The sequence below is a fragment of the Rana temporaria genome, chromosome 6 (genome assembly GCF_905171775.1).
Source record: "Rana temporaria chromosome 6, aRanTem1.1, whole genome shotgun sequence".
Taxonomy (NCBI): Eukaryota; Metazoa; Chordata; class Amphibia; order Anura; family Ranidae; genus Rana; species Rana temporaria.
In genome coordinates this window covers 165,370,879-165,392,825 of record NC_053494.1, presented here as the reverse complement: position 1 = coordinate 165,392,825, position 21,947 = coordinate 165,370,879, and the positions used below count along the sequence as shown (strand labels likewise).

At 43.7% G+C, this 21,947-nt stretch overlaps 1 protein-coding gene across 1 annotated transcript in view; it reads left to right on the top strand.

Moving 5' to 3' along the window:
* RAPGEF4 (Rap guanine nucleotide exchange factor 4) overlaps positions 1-21,947 on the top strand; it is a 198,463-nt gene that overhangs the window by 48,623 nt on the left and 127,893 nt on the right. Inside the window, exons 12-13 of the mRNA XM_040358501.1 lie at positions 1,919-2,016; positions 4,683-4,771. Coding sequence (XP_040214435.1) covers positions 1,919-2,016; positions 4,683-4,771 — 187 coding nt within the window. The remainder of the gene's footprint in view (positions 1-1,918; positions 2,017-4,682; positions 4,772-21,947) is intronic.

Sequence of the window (21,947 nt, the reverse complement as noted above, 5' to 3'; positions counted from 1 at the left end):
ATAGAACCCCTCATTTGTACAACTCTCTGATTTAGGTATTTGTTTCTAGGGACCGAACTTTATTAAATTCTGGGCTGAGACTACCCAGGTTTCCCAAATTTCTACCTTCCCAGTGAGTGCACTTCAGTGACCATTGAAGGTTCTGGTATTAGACTGGATGCAGGTAGGTCTGTGGGGAATAGCACAGAAGTTAGAAAAGTCAAGTCCCAGGAAGCAAAGTGAAACTCAATCACAGAGGCCAACCAAGAAGGGATACTTTTATACTTCCTGCATGACTTCATCAGTGGTCTCCTGATGAAGTCACGTGGTGTGACGATACGCAACAGGCATACTGGAAGTACCGCAGGAGGGCGTGCTCTGCACTGGAAGGTCATGTATTAGAGCATTTACTATGTTTTTTCCTGTTTGCTACATATATTTGCTCTTATTTCCTGAAGTAATAAATCATGAAAATACTTTTGTCTTCACCTTAAATACTTAGCTCCCCAGAGTGCTTTTAACTTAGTGATTATCTTGAGGTCTCATTTATTGTACTCTTGCAAATTTGTTCTAAGTCATCCTGGAATCATTAACAGATATCATTTTTTAAGTTGCAAGGTATAAAATAATTTTTTTTTAAAGTTTTGTTTTAGTCCATATGCTTGTTGGCGTTAAGTCTAGCCAAAAAGGAACTGAGGCAATGACAGAATTGGTTGAATTTGTAATTCAGTCTATATACTCTATGTATATACTACACAGAGATATAAAAACCATTACATCGCCTTTATATCATTAGACAAAGAATATTATTTTGCTCTGTAATACAATCTATTTAGGTTTTATGATTTGTTCTGAAAGCTCTTGTTATAGAATTTAGGCACCTGCCAAGTTTGTGCAACCTATGCAACCTACTTCCTAAATGTGTTATTGTCATTCACAAAATGTGAGCAGTGTTATAAAATACTACATTAACACTTTGTAAGTTTATAATTTAGACAATAGAGTCTACAGAAATTTGCAAAGAGTGAAATAAAAAAATAAATCTATCCTTGGACCAGAAAATAGTTATTGCCCTGGGGGTCCTTGCAGGCAGTCAGGCTGTATTTATTTGTTTCCTGATGGGGCAGCTCACGACATACATTTCAATGGGCAGACACTTGGTTAGATTTTTAACATTATTGCAATAATGATTATATAAAAAGCATATTATATAAGTTTGAAACATTAATTGCTTGTAACTTTAGCTTGTTCTCCAACAGCTCATTATTATTTAACCCCCGGTTGATATAGCGTATTATTATTATTATTATTATTATTATTATTAATTATTATATAATATTTATAGTAGCAGAAATATATAAAATTTTTGTGGTGGCGGTCTTCCTTCCAGGTTCACAGGCTCTGGCCACGATGATGTCACTCCTGCACATGTGCATGGGAGTCATTATCGCAGCACAGTGCTCTGGATTGAGGGCCCATTCAAAGTGCCCTCAATCCAGAGCGCAGTGCGCATGCACCAGTGATGTCACGAGCTGCAGAATTTGTGAATATCTCCTAAATGAGGGAATGCTTGGGAGATATTCATTGTACCCACCGTTAAGCTTTATTATAAGCTTCACTTGTAGGTACAAAAGATCAAGTGGAGTTTACTACCATTTTAACTGTGGATAGTACACCTGGTTTGCATTCCAATTATACAGAATATAACTAAATATAGATGAGAGCTTGTAAGGTGTGACAATCCAAAAGAGAAAAAATGGAAATTTGGAGAAGAAAGACCAACATACAGCATACCGTTTCTCTTAATGGCTCAGTATCTAAGATACAGTATATACTCTATATAGCCTTTTATATCCTATTCATAATATCTAATAGCTTTTCTATATATCTTTTATTTATGTCTATTGAAGGTATTAAAATTATTTTATTTTATTTCCAGGTACACAGTGATGTCTGGAAATCCAGAAAAAATCTTAGAACACTTCTTAGAGACCATGCGCCTTGAGTCGGGATTAAATGAAGTGTCAGGTAACAAAGGTGCAACAAAATTAAATTTATTATTAATGAGTATATAAAACAACAAGATGTGCGGCGCTTCCTGTGATACAGTGAACCAAAATATAGCAGTGCTGTGAATTGATTAAAGTCCTATGGTATATCGGTGACTTGATCAAATTATGTGCGAACAGCTCCAACAGAGTATCTGATAAGTTATTCTCTTAGCAGAACATGAATGAAATACAGCATAGTAATAGAAAACACCCAGTGGGGTTGATTTACTAAAGGCAAATCCACTCTACACTACAAGTGCACTGATAGTTTTTTCTATACATCATTATTATCAGGTTTATATGAATCATATTTCATAAGAACATTTGGGAAGTGAACTAGGACAATACCGCATTAAAGGATTAACTCCTAAACCTCCATGCCTGCAAGCCCCCTTCCCCCTCCCTTTCCCTTCGAGCCTTCACTTTTCTCTCTTTTGCCCTTTATTTTTATTTTTATTTTATTATTTTTTTAGTTTTCTTTCGGTGCCTTGGCCGCCCCTCTATTTCTAATTTGATTTTCACTTTCCTAAAAAAATGGAAAATGTATACAACTTAAAGCGGGGGTTCACCCTATCGACAGGAAAAAAAAAAAAAAATTTTCTTTTACCTTTAAATCAGGCACTGTAGCGCGAGCTACAGTATGCCTGTCCCGAATTTTTTCCCCCCATACTCACCTTGTAGTCGTCCATCGAAGATACCGGGGAATGGGCGTGCCTCTGGAGACGGAGGATGATTGACGGCCGGCTCTGGCGCGTCACGCTTCTCCGGAAATAGCCGAAATAGGCTTGGTCTTCACGACGCGTGCGCATAGCCTGTGCGCACGCGCCGTGAAGAGCCGAGACCTACTCCGGCTGTCTTCGGGGAGAGTGACGTGCCAGGGCCGGCCGTCAATCATCCTCCCTCTCCATAGGCACGCCCATTCCCCGCGGGAGCCGAAATCTACGATGGACGACTACGAGGTGAGTACGGGGTTAAAAAAATCGGGACAGGCATACTGTAGCTCGCGCTACAATGCCTGTCTCGATGGTAACATCATGTGGGTCAGGGTGAACTACCGCTTTAAGTTTATGATATCCATGTGGTGCACGAGCAATATTGCTGATTATCTGTTCTTATTGTTATTCTTTTTTGTTTGTAATCCCTGTGGACCAGTTCCCTTGATATAAATAAAAATATTTAAAAATCTAAAAAAAAAAGAAAGTGCAGTCGCTGTAGATCGCTGTAGATCTGAGGCGAAGCTCTGAAATTTGGGTAAGCTCTGCTGATTTTATCATCCAATCATGAATAAGCAAAAAGGCTGTTTTTTATTTTCCTTGCATTTCCCCCTCAGATCTTCAGTGACTGCACTTCCAAGTGCACTTGTAGTGCAAAGTGGATTTGCCTTTAGTAAATAAACCCCAGTGTGTCTGGAAATAATTTGTCACAACTTGTGCACCTCCACCAATCTGTGCTCTCACCAGAACCACATTGGAATCACGTCTTAAGCAGTTACTTTAGAACATCCCATCTCAGTAAAGCGGTAGAATGGTGGTCCATGATAGGACGAAGCATTATCTTAAAAAGACTCGCCCATGGGAGCCAAAAAAAAAATGTTGTATTTATTTCAAATCAAAGGTAAAAACAGCTGCAGCATAATTAAAAGAAGGCCAAAAAATGTACATAACATGTGACCGCTCCTTCCACGATGGAGCGTGGTAATAGCGCCAGCCCTAAGATTTAGGCTCCCTGGCACACAGCAAATCCAGCTCAGTGATTTCATTTTTCTCCACTGCAATTGAACAGAAAAAGAACATAAGGTTATGGTTATGCTTCTCCTATCCAATAAGCACTGTTAAACTGGACATGGATCTTTAATTTTTTTTTCATTTGGCCAGTGCGCTGATTGAATAAAAACAAATGGTTCCTCCACCCACACAGTCGAGGTTGATGGAGGAATCCTCCCTACTGAGACATTGTATTCTGCTAGCGAGGACTCTCTACTGGCAGAACACACTGATCAGTGGCAGCAGCCACAGATCCAGAAATATTTTCCAACAAGCCCGTTGACAGAAGTTGATCATTAGATTGACTTCCGTCAAGCAGAAGCGGCCACACATGGATACAAATTTGGCTAGTCCCCGCTGCATCGGCTGAATTTCGATCCATCTATGGCCAGCTTAAAATTGACAACAGCAAAACAAACCCCCGACTGGCTCAGGGTGCTGACTTATCCTTTACCAGAGCTAGTGTACAGTGTATTTTAGGAAACTGATTAAAAAAAAGATGCTTATGCTAGTTACATTTTAAAATACATTTAAAGCCCAACCCCAATTTGTCGGCCCACTTATACCTTCACCCATTTTGTAAAAAATAGGTTACAAAATGAATGCCCTCTGCACCTGGCTGCGCTTGGGGTTTTTTTGTGCTTCGGGTACATTATCTCAACAAATTAAAAGTGCCCAATGTGTAAATTTCTGAAAGAATCTAAATGATTTAGACTATTTAGAAGAAAGAGTTATTTTGGTTTAGGATGTCACTCTTCCACTGTTGATTCCTTGATAAAGTTGCAACACCATGAAATATTTCTTATAACTTCTATTGCTTTGTATACTGGTTGTATTTGCTAAATTTTTATGACACAATTGTAATTTTTTACTTCTGAATTTCCTCTAGATACCGCTGTAGATGACTTTATTCTCATGCAGTGTGTTTTCATGCCAAACTGTCAGCTCTGCCCTATCTTGATGTCCCAATATCCTTTCTAGGAATCTGTAACTATGATCCAATATGGAAAAAGTGCATTATTCATTGTTTAGTGTTATTATTTTCATTTTCATTATTTTTTAAACTGTCAAATGCACCAAGGGCAAAAAAAATCATACATGCAATTAATTATAAAGCTATTTAGGCAGGAGCACACAACTTTCTCATGGCATGATATATGGGTTCTGGCCTAAAGACCATCTCTGGGCACCTGAAAAAAGATTACCCTACTAGCAACATCCATAATTACATAATGTCAAAGAAAAAAGAGACAAAGAAAGGATATATCACATTGTTCTCAGTCACAAGACATTGTAAACCATTTAAGGTAATATTTTGGTGTTGAGCAATTAGCTTATTTTTTAGAACAATGGGCCAGATTCACAGAAGAAATACGCCGGAGTATCAGTATTTTTAAATTTGCCGCATCGTATCTTTAGTTTGAATCCTCAAACCAAGATACGACGACTTTAAGCTTCGATCCGACAGGCGTACGGCTTCGTACGCCTTCGGATCTTAGGTGTTATACTTCGGCGCCCGCTGGGTGGAGTTTGCGTCGTTTTCCGCATTGGGTATGCTAATTAGCTGTTTACGGCGATTCACAAAGGTACGAGCGGCCGTCGCATTCTCTTACGTCGTCGCTAGTCGGCTTTTCCCGTCGTATTGTTAAAGCTGGTATTTCGTGGCCTATCTTTAGACTTGCCATGTTAAAGTATGGCCGTCGTTCCCGCGTCGAATTTCAAATTTTTTTTTTTTTGCGTAAGTCGTCCGTGAATAGGAAAGGACGTAACTCACGTCGACGTTCAAAAAATGACGTCGGTGCGACGTCATTTCGCGCAAAGCACGGCGGGAAATTTCAAAACGGAGCATGCGCAGTACGTTCGGCGCGGGAACGCCCCTAATTTAAATGATACACGCCCCATTTGAATTAGGCGGGCTTGCACCGGACGGATTTACACTATGCCACTGCAAGTTTTTTTTTTTTTTTGAAAATGTTTTATTGATTTTCAACATTCACATTCAACAAATAGTAATGTACAATTGTCGCTACAGTATCGCCATAGGATGACTCACAGGTCAAACATTCTTACACAATAAGCCATTACCCCTTCCTGAGATTTAAACACCCCATCCCCTCAACGGAGGGACAATAATCTACGGGGCACCCTAATAGGGCCAAATTTGCCCCACGGTCATAAGAAACCAACAAACACTGGAGATAACGGATAGAACCCCCAACCATGCATACCCCTCCAATCACACACCTCCATACACACCCACACACCCCTACATCCCATACAGACATCCCTACCCTCCCCTCCCCTTCCCCCACATCCAGACCACACACCGCTCCTCTCTCTCCCCCCTGCGACCATCAGAGCCCCCCCCCCACCCGCAGCCATTTATGACTGGGATAGCGGGGTGTCCTTCCAGAAGGAGTCCGCTATATCCAGCCAGGGTTGCCAGATCTTGCTGAACTTTTTGTGACAAGCCCTGCCCTTATATATACACTTAAACATGGGTAAAACTTTGTTAACCATACGGTATAGCATTTGGATGTCCGGTGCAGAAGTGCTCTTCCAATGCAACAATATCAACTTTCTGGCATAGAACAATACAATTCTTATCAGAATTCGAGCATGAGTTGTAGGTACAGAGTCATTGAGCACCCCCAGCAATCCAGTTTCCGGAGTAAGAGAAACCGATACATGTAGATTGTCCTTAAAAAAAGAGAACAAGTCCCTCCAGTACGGTACAACAGCAGGGCATGACCAGAACATGTGTAGGTAATCAGCCTCAGTGGAGTCACACCTGGGACAGGAAGCACTAGACATCAGACCCATGCGGGTCAATCTGGCAGGAGTATAGTGTAGCTGATGGATAAATTTGAACTGTACATACTGATCACTTAATCCCACAAGATCAAGGAAGCACGCCTCCGAGGCCTCCTCCCACCCCTCCTCGGACAGCCCCGGAATGTCCACCTCCCACTTCCGTCTGGCGATCTGAAAGGGTTTAACCCCCGCCGCCTGGAGGCGAGTGTAGAACGTTGTAACCAGTTTCTCGATATCTGAATATGACATGAGCGCCTCTAGAGGCGATTCCGTGAGCTCCAGGGTCAGACCCCCAAATTGAGTCCGCACCGCATGGCGGAGAGACATGTATCTGAACAGACAGCTCTGCTGTAATATAACAGTACGTGCCCTCAGTTCCTCAAAAGAAATAAATTGGCCATGAACAAAAATGTGAGATACACGCGTGACACCCATCCGTGTCCACCACCCCGAGTCCGGATGACCCAGGAGCTCAGGGAAATTAGCATTTTGCCACAGGGGGGCCCTGGGGGACACCCCGTCCAGGTTTGTAAGCACCCCGTTACCCTCGTGCCAAGCCGACCAGCTAACCTCTATCGGGGAGTTACGAGAGCATTTACCGGCCCTTGACCTGAGTAGGTCATCAACCAACATGTCCCTGGAGCCCATCTGAGCGGTCAATAGAGCGGTGGAACAGGACGGGGAGGCCTCCAAAAACCAGTCATAGACATACGTAAGCTGAGACGCTATAAAGTACTGTCTCAGGTTAGGACATGCCAGACCCCCATCCAGCTTTGCAGCCTGGAGAGAGGCCCTAGCAATACGTGGGTTCGACCCCTGCCAAAGAAAGCCAAACAGAATCGCATTAAGTTTCTTAAATAGCTTTTTTAACAAAAAAATTGGGGATGCCCGGAATACATATAAAAATTTGGGTAGGTATATCATCTTAAAAATATTTACACGGCCCATGAGATTTAGCGGTAGAGAAGCCCAGGTCTTAAGCCTGGTCTCCATATGTGTCACAATGGGGGCAATATTGAGAGCTTCAAAGGAAGACAGGTCTGCATTAATATGTATCCCCAGATATTTGAAAGTAGGGTGAATGGACAATTTAGACCTAGAGAGGTATGAGTAATCAAGTGCAGGACCTATAGGAAATGCCACCGACTTCTCCCAGCCCACCCTCAACCCAGAGACCCTCCCGAACTCCTCCACCACTCCCATCAGAGAGACAAAGGACCGCTCAGAGCCATCCAGGTAAATTAGGGCGTCATCTGCATATAAAGAAATCTTTTCAGAAAGGGAACCAAAACAGATGCCACCCACCTCCGCCGTCTGCCGCACCGCCAGAGCCAAGGGCTCAATGGCCAACGCGAACAGGAGTGGCGAGAGCGGGCAGCCCTGCCTGGTACCCCTCTGCAAAGAAAATACTTCAGAAACATCTTTATTAGTGCTGACCCTGGCTCTGGGGCTGGTATACAACAATCGGACCCACTTTATAAATTGAGTGCTAAAGCCCATGCGATGCATGACCTCCCATAAAAATGACCAATTGACTGTGTCAAAGGCTTTTAACACGTCCAGAGACAGCACCAGGCCACCCCGCTTGAGGGCCTCCGCCCCATGGATGTGCAAGTATAGTCGCCGGATGTTGTCGTACGTACTCCTTCCAGGCATGAACCCCGCCTGGTCCCTATGAATGAGGTGCAGAATAACCTTCTGTAGTCTTAGGGCCAGAATTTTGGCGAGCACTTTAACATCACTGTTTAATAGAGATATGGGGCGGTACGACCCGCACAACAACTTATCCCTGTCGGGCTTAGGGAGCACCACAATTAGGGCCTCCCTCATAGAAGAGGGAAGCTCGCCCTCCTGCAGAGCACGCCCAAACAGGGAGTGTAACCTTTGTGCCATCTCTTCCGCATAATTTTTGTACCACTCGGCGGGCAAGCCATCCAACCCGGGGGGCCTTATTGGGAGGAAGTGAATAAATAGCCTCAGTGACCTCTTCTACCGTAAGGGGTTTATCTAGTATTGTAATATGCGATTCTTCCAGGACTGGAAACTGAAGGGATTCAAGGAATCCCATGGTCTCCCTCTCGTCTGGGGGGGGGAGGGGCAGTGTACAGGTCCTCATAAAAGGTTCTAAAAGCATGATTTATGGCTAAGGGGTCCGACGTGACAGAGCCGTCCAGCAGCCGGATGTGGGGAATCGTCCGATCCACATACTCCGTGCGTGACAGAAATGCCAACATCTTACCGTTCTTCCCACTATGTTCGAGCAACCTGGCTGACAGAGACAACTGCTGTTTCCGCGTTGCATCCACCCTGTGAAGGTCCAAGGCCCTGTGCGCTCCCACCAGGGCCCCATGAGAGTCCGGGGTGGGGAGCGCAGAATATCGGGCCCTGGCATTCTCCAGGGAGGATTCCAAGGCCAAAAGGGCAGCCCGGGAGGATCTCCTGTGTTGAGCTATATTAGAAATATACGAGCCCCTCACCGACGCCTTAAAGGCATCCCAAGTGGGGCCAAATGAGGCCGAGCCAGCATTGTCCCCCCAATAGTGGGCCATGGCCTGCCGGACCGGCTCCTGAAACTCAGGAGTGGAGACCCAGAAAGGACTGAGCCGCCACACCCGAAAGGAGGGCCTATGTCCTACCACCATGTCCACCGCCAGGGCAGAATGATCAGATAGTGTCTGAGGTATGTGGGAAACCGACTGTATAAAGGGAACCAAATCTGGAGTCCCCAAAGCATAGTCCAACCTGGAGAGAGTACGGTACGTCCTTGACTGGCATGTATATTCCCGAATCCCAGAATGGCTAATCCTCCAGAGATCTACATAGCCAAAGGAGGTACACCACTGGCTAAACAACCTAGATTCGTACTGAATGGGCTTCAATCGGTCCAGAGCAGGGTCGAGCACCGAGTTGAAGTCCCCCACTATAAGGGCGGCCATCGCAGGGAACGTGGCAAATTGCACACTTAAATCCGTGAAAATGTCCGCCGTGACAGGGGGGGGGGCATATACCACCGCCAACAACAGTGGCGTGGCATGTACCGTGCATTGGAGAAACACGTACCGACCCTTAGGGTCCAACACCACCCGCTCACAAGAAAAAGGGAGACCTTTCCGCACCAACACGGACACCCCCCTTGCATAGCTAGAATAGGTAGAATGGTAACCATACATAACCCAACACTTCTTCAGTGCCATCACCTTTGACCCCAGAAGATGCGTTTCCTGCAGACATAATAAATGGGGATTGTGTGCTTTGAGGAAGTTAAATAATAAAGCTCTCTTAAATTTGGAGTTTAGCCCCCTGACATTCCAGGAGATACACTTTACCACAGACATGTTAAAGCTTTAAACATACTGAGACACAGAGCAAGTCATTTAGCAGCATCCCAGACTGGGCATACTTGGGGGCAGAGAGAGGGCCACAATCATACACACCCAGACTCACACACAGACACACCACACTCATCACCACAGACAGCCAATCAATCAACCCCCAAAACAAACACAGTCTAGGCAACAGCCCAGTAACATTAACCCCTGCCAGGCCCCAAAAACGAGGGGCTGGCCTTGACCCTGAACTGCATGTATCTGCTAGGTACATGGCCCACCGCTAGCAAGCCAGCAGGCAAAATAGGAACAGTCAACGTCCATTAAACTAATGGAAATGAAGTGAGGAAGAAAAAGAAGTAGTCGTTGTTAACATTATAGCAGCACATTCTTCCTATAGAGACCTATGTCCTCTTGCCACAGCAATTAGCTAGAATCTCCTGCCCCAGGAGCACTTCAAATGAAAAAGAACCCGGATGCAGGAACAAATGAAAAACAAAATTGAGCAAAAAAAAAAAAATAGAAGAATCAAGCATCGGATGCCCTGTCAGATCCACGGCCAGGCTGGTGCAGGGATTCAAACCAGGACAAAGCATTAGCAGGGGTTTGGAAAAAATGCACTTGGCCTTGATGCACCACCCTCAGCGTCGCAGGAAATAGCATAGAATACTGGATGGTCTTCTCCCTCAGTTTCTGCTTGACATGCTGGTACTTTGCTCTCGAGGCGCGGACAGCAGGGGAGTAGTCAGGGAAGAGGGGCACAGAGGCGTTGTTAATCTTCAGGCTCCCCTTAATTCGGGCAGCACGCAGGATAGAGTCCCGGTCCCTGTAATTAAGGAGACGCATTATCATAGTGCGAGGGGGGCCTCCAGCAGGCAGCGGTCTGCCAGGCACCCTATGGGCCCGCTCCAGGACAAAGCAGGGGGATAGGCAGTCCCCCCCAAACTCCTGGACGAACCAACTCTCCAGGAAAGCCACCGGGTCAGATCCCTCGACCCGTTCAGGAAGGCCCACCAGGCGCAGGTTATTCCTGCGTAAACGGTTTTCCAAATCGTCCATTTTGTCCTCCAGTGAACGAATTTTGGTGCCCTGGGCCTTCACTATAGGATGGATTGGGCCTACAGTGTCCTCCAGATCACTGATGCGGCGTTCCGTCTCGGTGACCCGGTCCCGCATTTTGTGCATGTCCTGGCGCATTATAGTAATGTCCAGCTTAAGTTCCTCCATCTTCCCCATAGTATCAGAATGGTTTACCTTCATCAGTTTGAGGACCGCCAATAGCGTGGGCTCCGGTTCCGGGCCTTCCTCCAGACCATCCTCGCTGGGCGACCCAGGGGGAGGCAGCGCTGGTGTGGTAGAGGTCCCAGGAGAAGGTGGGGGAGATGTCTCAGGGTCCTCAGCAAAGAGCTCCGGTGTGGATGCCAAGGAGGAGAGTGGCGCGACGCTGCGGCGGCCATCATGGCCGGAACGCGTGGTGACATTCATCCTGACCGCGGGCTGTTTCTTTCGCCTTCCCATCCACCAGATTCCTCTCAGAAATATCCCAGGGGCTTCCCCAAGGGAATAGTAAAGTTTTTAGCCGGTTTAGTAGGGCAGGATCACAGGATGGCGCAGGATTGTTCAGAGGGATCTCGGAGCTGCTAGGAAAGACGTCCGCTCACATGCTGCTCCAGGCCACGCCCCATGCCACTGCAAGTTTACAGGCAAGTGCTTTGTGAATCAAGCACTTGCCCATAAAACTTGCGGCGGTGTAACGTGAATGCAATACGTAACGCCGCCGGAATACTACGTGAATCTGGCCCAATGAGTTTATATGCATGTCATTTTAGGATTCGTTGTGAATGCATATACAAATAACAGAGAAGTGAGAACTAGTATGGGGATAAAATTAGAGGTGATGGACAGTTCTAAATAAATCGATAAAATAGTCCAATGGACACAAGTCCAGGTACACAGACTCAGTGGCAGCCTGCGAAAGTAGCTATAAGCAACTCTGTGTGTAAAACAAAAACAAATCAGTGGTGTCACTGAAAGGAAGAAATGTCCCCTCATCAATGGTGTCACTGAAATTACAAAATGTGCATGTGTTGGTGGTGTCACTGGAAGAAAAATGCCCCTGCATCAATGGTGTCACTGAAATTACAAAATGTGCATGGGTTGGTGGTGTCACTGGAAGAAAAATGCCCCTGCATCAATGGTGTCAAAACAAATGTACCTGTATTGATGATGTCACTGTAAAAAACACCACTATAAAGCTCCTCCCTCCCAACCTGACCTCCCCAGTAAAGAGATTTACCCTCTTCCCCTGTGTAAGAACTTCCTGCTCTGCAGCATGACAGCCCAGCCCTCTGGCAGCAACTTCTCCTGTACTGAGGATGCGCTGTCACTTGTAAACATAAAAGCTGGTGCAGAAAGATGGCTTCAGTTTTTAGAACAAATGACAGTGCAGAGCACAGGTTAGATACAAAGTACTGCTACACTCCAAACAACAACAAAAAAAAACACTGACAGACGTGACACTGACAGTTACTTTTTAAGCAGGGATAAGGGAACTGCTAGAGCTTCCATTGCGCCCCTCCCCTCTGAATAGAGGTGCTGTGCCCGGGTAGGGTTGCCACCTCCTCCCTTTAAAACCGAATACATATGAATTACACGGGTTCTGAGGCTAATTTAATGCAGGTAAGACACCAAGTGAGTTTAATTACCACCTTAATCAGCCACAGAACCTGTGTAATTAATATGTGTTCGGGTTTAAAGGGATGAGTTGACCACGCTATGCCCCGGGCATGTGTTTCTTCTGCCCCCCCTGTCTTGAACCTTGTCTTAGAACATAATTTTTTTCAGTAAATATTTAAATCCATCTGTTGTGATGTAGAGTTCCATGATATAACTGCAAGCAAACTGTATGAAAAAAAAATATAGCCCCATTACATTTTAGCACAAAGCCATATTTAATGTAGATAACCAAACACAAGTCAATAGCGGACATCAGCGGGCATTCTTTCACCAATATATACTCTGTGGCTGTAATAAAAGTACAATGTAATAAAAAAAAAGCAAATATATGATAAACACATCAAAACTTTAGCTGAAAATTTTATAAAAGGATACTTATAACTGAATGTTCAATGCCGTGATGCCTTCCTCCCCTTGTAAAATAAGTTTGTGTGCTAGAAAAGCTCAGTCCAATTTGACATTTAACATTTCGAGCCATCGACGAAGAATGCTTTGGGAGGTCAAATGTGCTTAGGGACCAAAATTTTTTCTGAAATTCACAAACCATCAACAATAATATTCATTAGTATGTTTGATCTTGTCTATTACTGCAGCTAGCGTGCTTTTTCAGAAGGACAACACCAAATTACATTGTTATGTAGACATTTTAAATACAGACTACATTGGCCCTGTAGATATAGTTTTTCGTTATTTTAATAATGTCTGTTTAGGGTGTTTCAGTTTAGCTGCCCTGCAATATAAATATCATTGTCAGGGTATGCCTAACTGCACATAACTGCATTTAACTGAGATAATAAACAGAATATTTAAGGCCAAATTGTTTCTGCAGATCTGACAGTATAATTGTTGTGTCTGTAAGTTTTATTTATCTGGTGATTCTCATGAAATTATTTAGCGATGTAATTGTTACTGTTCACTAGCAGTTTCTGGATTTATTTTGCAAGTGCTTTAGACAACTTTTTGGAGGACAAAGAATAATGTAATCTGTGGAATTAAAATATAAAACAACTCTTATGGCATCCTTAAAGTGGTTGTAAACTTTTACATATACCCAGTAACGTGACTGGCCTCAGGTGACACACATAAGTGAAACAAATCCTCCTGCATTAGTTGTACCTGTTTCATAGTTACCATCCTTGCAAAAAAATTATAGGGAAATTTTTTGGGCTGTAGGCGGAGCCTTGCTATAATTAGGGGGTGGGGCATTGTTTAAAGGCGGAACACATCGAGGAAAGGAAAATGTGAAGCACGCCGTGGCAAAAAATGGGTGGGGTTTAACTGAAAATTAATGTGACTCAAAAGGGACGTGGCTCAAAGGGGGTGTGGTTAGAGTCTGAGATGACCGAGGGAGAAAGTAAGGGAAAGAGAGAACGAAAAAAAGAATGAAAGAGAAAAGAGGAAAGGAGAAAAGGAGAGAGAAAGAAGGAACAAAAGAGGGATGGAGGGACAGCAGGCCCAGATACTACACCACAATAGAAATACGTGTACTCCAGAAAGTTTAACAATCAGCAGATAAAGATACTCCAAACACCTGGTGTTAGCACTTCAATCATCACAGCACCATGGTTGGTAGGGTGTCAGGATGATTGAAGCACATTATTTCTATTACATTGTAATATAAAATGAAATAGTTCATCTCAACATAATGCAGAATAAGTGGTAACCCTGAGCGTGTCACTTGCCACCATCACCTGCCACCAGATGCCATTGGGTGTCCCCAGTAGAGTCCCTCCTTACACCAGGCATTCCCAGAAGAGTCCCTCCTTACACCAGGCATTCTCAACATAGTTCCTTTTTACATCAGGTCCTCCCAGCAGAGTCCCTCCTTACATCATGTGTCCCCAGCTGAGTCCCAACTTACATCAGGAGGCCCCAGCGGAGACCCTGCTTACATTAGGTGCCCCAGCAGAGTCTTTTCTTACATCAGGTGCCCCTAGCAGAGTCCCTCCTTACATTAGGTGCCCCAGGCCAGTGGAGTCCCTCCTTACATCAGGTGTCCCTGGTCAGCGGAGTCCCTCCTTACATCAGGTGAGGGCCACAAGTGATTTGGCCTCAGTGCCATTACAGAAGACCAGCCGAAGGGAAGAACCAAGAGGCAGAGCCTGGGTTCCACCTCTTCTTTCTTCCTCATGATAACTGGTCTTCAGTAAAATGGCGGCCGGCGGAGACATTTTACCAGTGCTGGTCACAGCCTTTAGCAGCGCGGTGAAAAAAACGGGAAAGCTGCGAATTCCCGGGACATTTCCCGGGAAACAGTAAGCCTGGGACTAAAGCCCAGGAATCCTATGCATTAAAGGGGTTGTAAACCCTCGTCTTTTTTTTACCTTAATGCACTCACTGTCACTGAACAGCCCCCCATTGATAGCAGCAAAGCCATTAGCTGTTGTAAGAACGTTGTGCTTCTGCTGAGGCATGAGTTTGAGATGCTGCTGACATTCAGGATTTATGAACATGTGCATTTGACCTTCGTTTGACTTCCTTATGCCTGCCTTGAGCAGGTTTTGCATTCCTGTAGACTTTTTTGGGGATGTAAATCGTCACATACAAATAGAAAGTCCATCAACACAGGCCTCTACTGACATGAAGAACAAGAAGGAAAGCTCCTATGATGGAAAAAATACAAATATAAAGCTGCATGACAGCATTTACTAGATTTGGGTATAGAGGCAGTTTGATTATTGGGATGTATACTTGCTCCCTCCCAGCTCCCACATCTCCAGCCTCCCTGCAGCTTTTATGCATAGTGTTATGATATGTTGTATTCGAGGGTCCCAGGGTTGCAGAAGGCCTATTTAAAGATGTTTCTAAACCAGTTTTTCTCAACCTTTTTTGAGTCAATGCACCCTTTAAAATTATAGACAAGCTCAAGGTACCCTTTAAAATTATAGAGAATCTCAGGGCACCCTTTAAAGTGGTTTTAAAGGCAGACGTTTTTTTTTTTATCTTAATGCATTCTAGGCACACTGATACTGACTAGTATTACAATGATTCTCTTCTCCCTTAATTTCTCTCCATCAGTTAGGTGATGTGACCCCAGTGCTGATGGAGTGGGGCAGAGGAGGGTCAAACAATGATGCTGTGTAGACGACAGACATCCTCCTCCTCCAATTGATGACATCATTGGTTGTTAGGATGCCAGTGTCTAGAAAGCCGCAATGGTGCATAACGAAAACATGTGCTTTTGCGTAACTAAAAGGCAAGATTGATTCACCTGCTGGCTTGGATACAATATTTAATCAATTTTTATGCATTTTACAAAGGCACCTTTAGAAAAGCCTAAACCTTGGTTGAAAAAAAAAACGTATCTAAACCCAAGAGCAGCATTTTAATATATTGCAGCTTACCAGTCCTTAGATGTTCTGGTTTCATTTGCTTTCTTTTTTTCCAGGCTTTGTAAATTTTCTGCAAGTAGAGAAACATACTTACCGATCCTGTCAGAAATCATGTGTCCTTGCAATTTTCTATAAGGAACCGATATCTCAAACAATGTTAACAGCTTTCACTGCTATCTTTTGTAAACTACAAAGCAACTAATCTCCATGAAATGGAAATTAGGAGTAGATGAAGGAAGAGCAGCCAAAGGTGACATAACTGCGTCTTTACAGATATAGTATATGGGTGAGTGTTGTCACCCTAGGGCAAGAAGTGTGTTATCACCAGCTGAAAAAAAAAAATAAAGCCTGAAACAAATGCAGCCACCTTAGGCCGCGTACACACAATCAGTCCATCCGATGACAACGGTCCAAAGGACCGCTGTCATCGGTTAACCGATGAACCTGACTGATGGTCTGATGTGTCTACACACTATCGGTTAAAAAAAACGATCGTGTCAGAACGCGGCGATGTAAAACACAACGACGTGCTGAAAAAAACGAAGTTCAATGCTTCCAAGCATGCGTCGACTTGATTCTGAGCATACGCGGGTTTTTAACCGATGCTTTTGCATACTAACGATCGGTTTTGACCTACCGGTTAGGCGACATCGGTTAAATTTTAAAGCAAGTTCTAATTTTTTGGACCGAAGGTTAACTGACCGATGGGGCCCACACACGATCGGTTTGGACCGATGAAAACGGTCCTTCAGTCCGTTTTCATCGGTTTCGACCGATCGTGTGTACGCAGCCTTATCCTAGGACTGGTAAAATGCTCCAGAGACCTCTGCCATCTTCTGCACCAGCTCTCAGTTGCTCATTTCTTCAGGGCCCATACCTCCCAAGTACCAACAAATTCAGCTGGACTGTTAGATACAGTATATACCATTATTGTTTTTGTCTTTTGATACATGTTAAGTACTCTGTAAATCCTATTGAATAGGATATCACAGTAACGTGTCTCAAATATCTAAATGTTTATGCCAAAAATAAGGCCTATTTGTATTTCCCTGTGGAGCACAGGCAATGATCCAGTGGTTGTGCCCTATGTAAATAGTAGTAAAGCAAGCTTACAACCTTTCCGGCACCATTGGAAAGAATATGGGAGGGATGAAGGCAAAAAATAGGATTGCTGTAGCCAGAATTTGGGCACAAAAATACCCCTTAGGCATATGGCTGAAGCTGCCTGAGTGATTTCGAATTTTCTTGGTGTTCAATTATAACTGATCATGTGCCATTTGCCATGTGCCATGTGCCATTTGCAATGTTACAATCCAAAGATAAATGTAATAAGTCAGCGCTAAAAAAATACGAATAGATAGAAGGTTGTCAGCAATAGGGAAGCATAAAGAAAATCTAAATATAACAATAATAAAGGTGCAGCCCCTTAATACAGCAACAGCAAATTAAAGCATCCACTATAAATCATGTGCATAATCACACACAAACATAGCATTAATAAACTAAAAAGTCCTTTAACTCAAGAAATGTCTTTGTATTGCTTCCACCATCCAAAAAAAACACACTCACCAGATCACTCAGCTTCCACTCTGTCGACATCCAGCACCATCCATTCAGCTGAGGTCCTTTGACTTTAGCAGCAGCAGCCCACCACTGGGGGAGATTTGGAAAAGGACCGCTCACGTAAGGAGCCAAGTACCAAACTGGGCCAGATGTAGTGTAGTAGTTTATTACCGATGCACAGGAATAACATAAAAACTATAAAAAAAATCCAGACGCCAAATAGTAAAAACATGTACAGAAGTGCACTTACGCCAGACGCCAGCTACGAAACCGGAAATGGCAGCCTCACTGTGTATAGCTCTGCTTCGATGCGTTTCGTGCCAATGCATATCTTCACGAGATGCTAGTAAGTTACTGCATCTGGACTATTTGGTATTTGGCTCCTTGTTCGAGTGTGCCTTTTACATCTAGTGGCGCTGCAGGCTTTTCCAAATCTCCCACAGTAGTGGGCTGCTTCTGCTACAGGACCTCAGGTGGCATGATGGCGCTGGATGTCCATGGAGCGGAAGCTTAGATTGTTAATTCCCAATGCATCATTTGCTGCATTAGCAGTTAGTGAGCTGGTGAGTGTGGTCTTACCCTCAGTTGCATGTGGTGTCCCTCTTTTTTTTTATAGATATTTGAAGCAATACATGGACTTTTTTTGGAGTTAACAGACTTTTTCGTTTATTTATGCATTTTTAGTGTGTGATTTTTACTTTCACGTTTTTATGCACATGATTTATAGTGGATGTTTACATTTTCTGTTGCAATATTAAGACACTGCACCTTTATTGGTGCAATTTAGGCAATCAACCAAGGGAGAGTCTTCACAATAAACAATCAAACAATCAAACAATTGATCTGCTACCGGTTTTGGGTGACTTTGGTTGGTTGATATGGGCTACCGACAATTGCAACAACAGTTTAGTGCTAAAAGGACTAAGCTTCTCAGCATGAGGTCAGATTGCCTTTATGTAGGTCTAGTAACAGTAAAGAAAAATGGAAATTAGATGGGAGATATATAATTATGGAAGATGCCAAGGAATCCATACTACAATAGAATGTGGCCAATTGCAGTTATAATCTGCAGTATCCTTTGTGCTGTATCTGCCGTTGCAAAGCGAAAATCGTCAGTAGATCTCACAATGTAATCATGTCTAATGAGAGCAAATTACAATCTGTGTATATTTTTTCTCTTTACTTATTTTTGTAAACCTTAATCTCTGTACGGAGAGCTATCATTAGCAGGATTTAAAGGAAGCTAATGTAAAATAAGAAAATGCCAAAAATTACAGGTACCTGCGGTGAGTTTGATAATAGGGAGGTAAAAATATATGAAATAATTATACGGCTGCAGAAACTGAACAAGAACATGACTAAGAGGAACATTAAACTTGCAATTCACATTTTTAACACTGGCTGTATTGACAGCATTATTGCATGTTATTGTTCTGACTGTTTGGAAGTGTGTACAGTTTAATCCCATACAACAATAAGCAGCTTTAATGGATGCTGAGACTTGTTTAAAGAGTGGCATCATCTAAATGTGATGTGTTAATTATGTTGTATGAAATTAAATAGGATTGAACTTTGCAAGTTATTTCTTTAGAGGAAAAAAAAAAAGCATGGTTTAGATGTAAACAGATTGCTTTGTGTTTATGCCTTTCTTTGTGTTTAGGATCTTTTATTATATTAAAGCTGTAAAAATAGCACTTGCAAAGCTATAGCTATAAAAGAATGTAGCATACGGGTAAAACTGAAATTACCCTTAAGTGTCTACCGTCTTAATGGGAACCTTTCTTTTCCCAAAACATGCCAACTTTGCATGGTCCCTTCATCATCCACTCCATCACATGCTTCAACTTTGCATGGTCCCTTCATCATCCACTCCATCACATGCTTCAACTTTGCATGGTCCCTTCATCATCCACTCCATCACATTCTTCAACTTTGCATGGTCCCTTCATCATCCACTCCATCACATTCTTCAACTTTGCATGGTCCCTTCATCATCCACTCCATCACATGCTTCAACTTTGCATGGTCCCTTCATCATCCACTCCATCACATGCTTCAACTTTGCATGGTCCCTTCATCATCCACTCCATCACATGCTTCAACTTTGCATGGTCCCTTCATCATCCACTCCATCACATACTTCAACTTTGAAGGTCCCTTCATCATCCACTCCCTCACATGCTTCAACTTTGCATGGTCCCTTCATCATCCACTCCCTCACATGCTTCAACTTTGCATAGTCCCTTCATCATCCACTCCATCACATGCTTCAACTTTGCATGGTCCCTTCATCATCCACTCCATCACATGCTTCAACTTTGCATAGTCCCTTCATCATCCACTCCATCACATGCTTCAACTTTGCATGGTCCCTTCATCATCCACGCCATCACATGCTTCAACTTTGCATGGTCCCTTCATCATCCACTCCATCACATTCTTCAACTTTGCATGGTCCCTTCATCATCCACTCCATCACATGCTTCAACTTTGCATGGTCCCTTCATCATCCACTCCATCACATTCTTCAACTTTGCATGGTCCCTTCATCATCCACTCCATCACATGCTTCAACTTTGCATGGTCCCTTCATCATCCACTCCATCACATGCTTCAACTTTGCATGGTCCCTTCATCATCCACTCCATCACATGCTTCAACTTTGCATTGTCCCTTCATCATCCACTCCCTCACATGCTTCAACTTTGCATGGTCCCTTCATCATCCACTCATCACATGCTTCAACTTTGCATTGTCCCTTCATCATCCACTCCCTCACATGCTTCAACTTTGCATACTTCCTTCATCATCCACTCCATCACATGCTTCAACTTTGCATGGTCCCTTCATCATCCACTCATCACATGCTTCAACTTTGCATTGTCCCTTCATCATCCACTCCCTCACATGCTTCAACTTTTCATACTCCCTTCATCATCCACTCCATCACATGCTTCAACTTTGCATGGTCCCCTCATCATTCACTCCATCACATGCTTCAACGCTGCATGGTCCCTTCATCATACACTCCATCACATGCTTCAACTTTGCATTGTCCCTTCATCATCCACTCCATCACATGTTTCAATTTAGAGGCAATTGAGTATGCACCGATAAGTTATTTATTAGCTAAAAAAATCTTATTTGACTGTAGATTCTGTAAATATTGCTTAAGTTGCTTTATATGCAAGCTCAGATACATATTATATATAATTATGATTTAAAAATTAATTCAGAGAAAATATGATTGTATACCTGATGTGCTTTTATGACCTTAGCCAGTTGAAATCATGTCTTTAATATGTTTTTTATTTTTAAATGTATGTAAGTGTATGATTGAACCATTTCTGTCAACTTGTGATAGGGAGTATATGTACCAGACGGAGTGGTCTGTGTGTTGGAGAGATCAACAAATTGTATTTGAGGCTTTTATCCACTTGCCTTCTGGGCTCTGTCACCCCCTTCCTGCCCAGGCCAATTTCCAACTTTCAGCGCTGTCACACTTTGAATTACAATTGTGCAATCATGTTACACTGCACACAAATGAAATTGTTATAATTTTTCTCACACAAATAGCTGTCCGATTGTAAGCTGGTGCCCCACAGGACCTCTGTGGCCATCTATTTTTGGCCCTGGCTCCCTGATTTGGCACGCATTGCGTGAGTGGTTCGTGTAGGGACAAGTCAGGGACAGTGCATAGCTGGAGAGAGAGGTTTCAGAGTAGTAGGGAAAGTGCAGGGACTACGCTGCCTCCTCTCAGGAAGCCTCCCATTTGGGTGTAGACCGGCAAGGCTGCATTCCCACTCCTCACTGCAGAAGCTGTCGGCATCATTGTAAAATAATATTTCTCTGCTACAGTTTGTAAGTGGCTCTGGTCGGCTGTGCCTACCCACCGGGCTTAATTGTGCATTGGGGGTAGTTCTTAAGACACTGGCCCGGATTCAGATACGCCGTCGTATCTCCGGATACGCCGTTGTATCTCTGAGTGCGGGCCGTCGTATCTATACGCCTGATTCAGAGAATCAGTTAAGCATAGATTTCCCTAAGATCCGACCTGCGTAAGTGTCTTACACCGTCGTATCTTAGGCTGCATATTTACGCTGGCCGCTAGGTAGCGCTTCCGTATAGTTACGCGAGGAATATGCTAATTAGGTATTTACGCCGATTCAGAAACGTATGTCTGGCCGGCGCATTTTTTTTACGTCATTTACGTTAGGCTTTTTCCGGCGTAAAGTTACCCCTGCTATATGAGGCGTAGCTAATGTTAAGTATGGACGTCGTTCCCGCGCCGAGTTTTGAAAATTTTACGTTGTTTGCGTAAGTCGTTCGCGAATAGGGCTTTGCGTAAGTTACGTTCACGTCGAAACCAATGAGGCTTTGCGC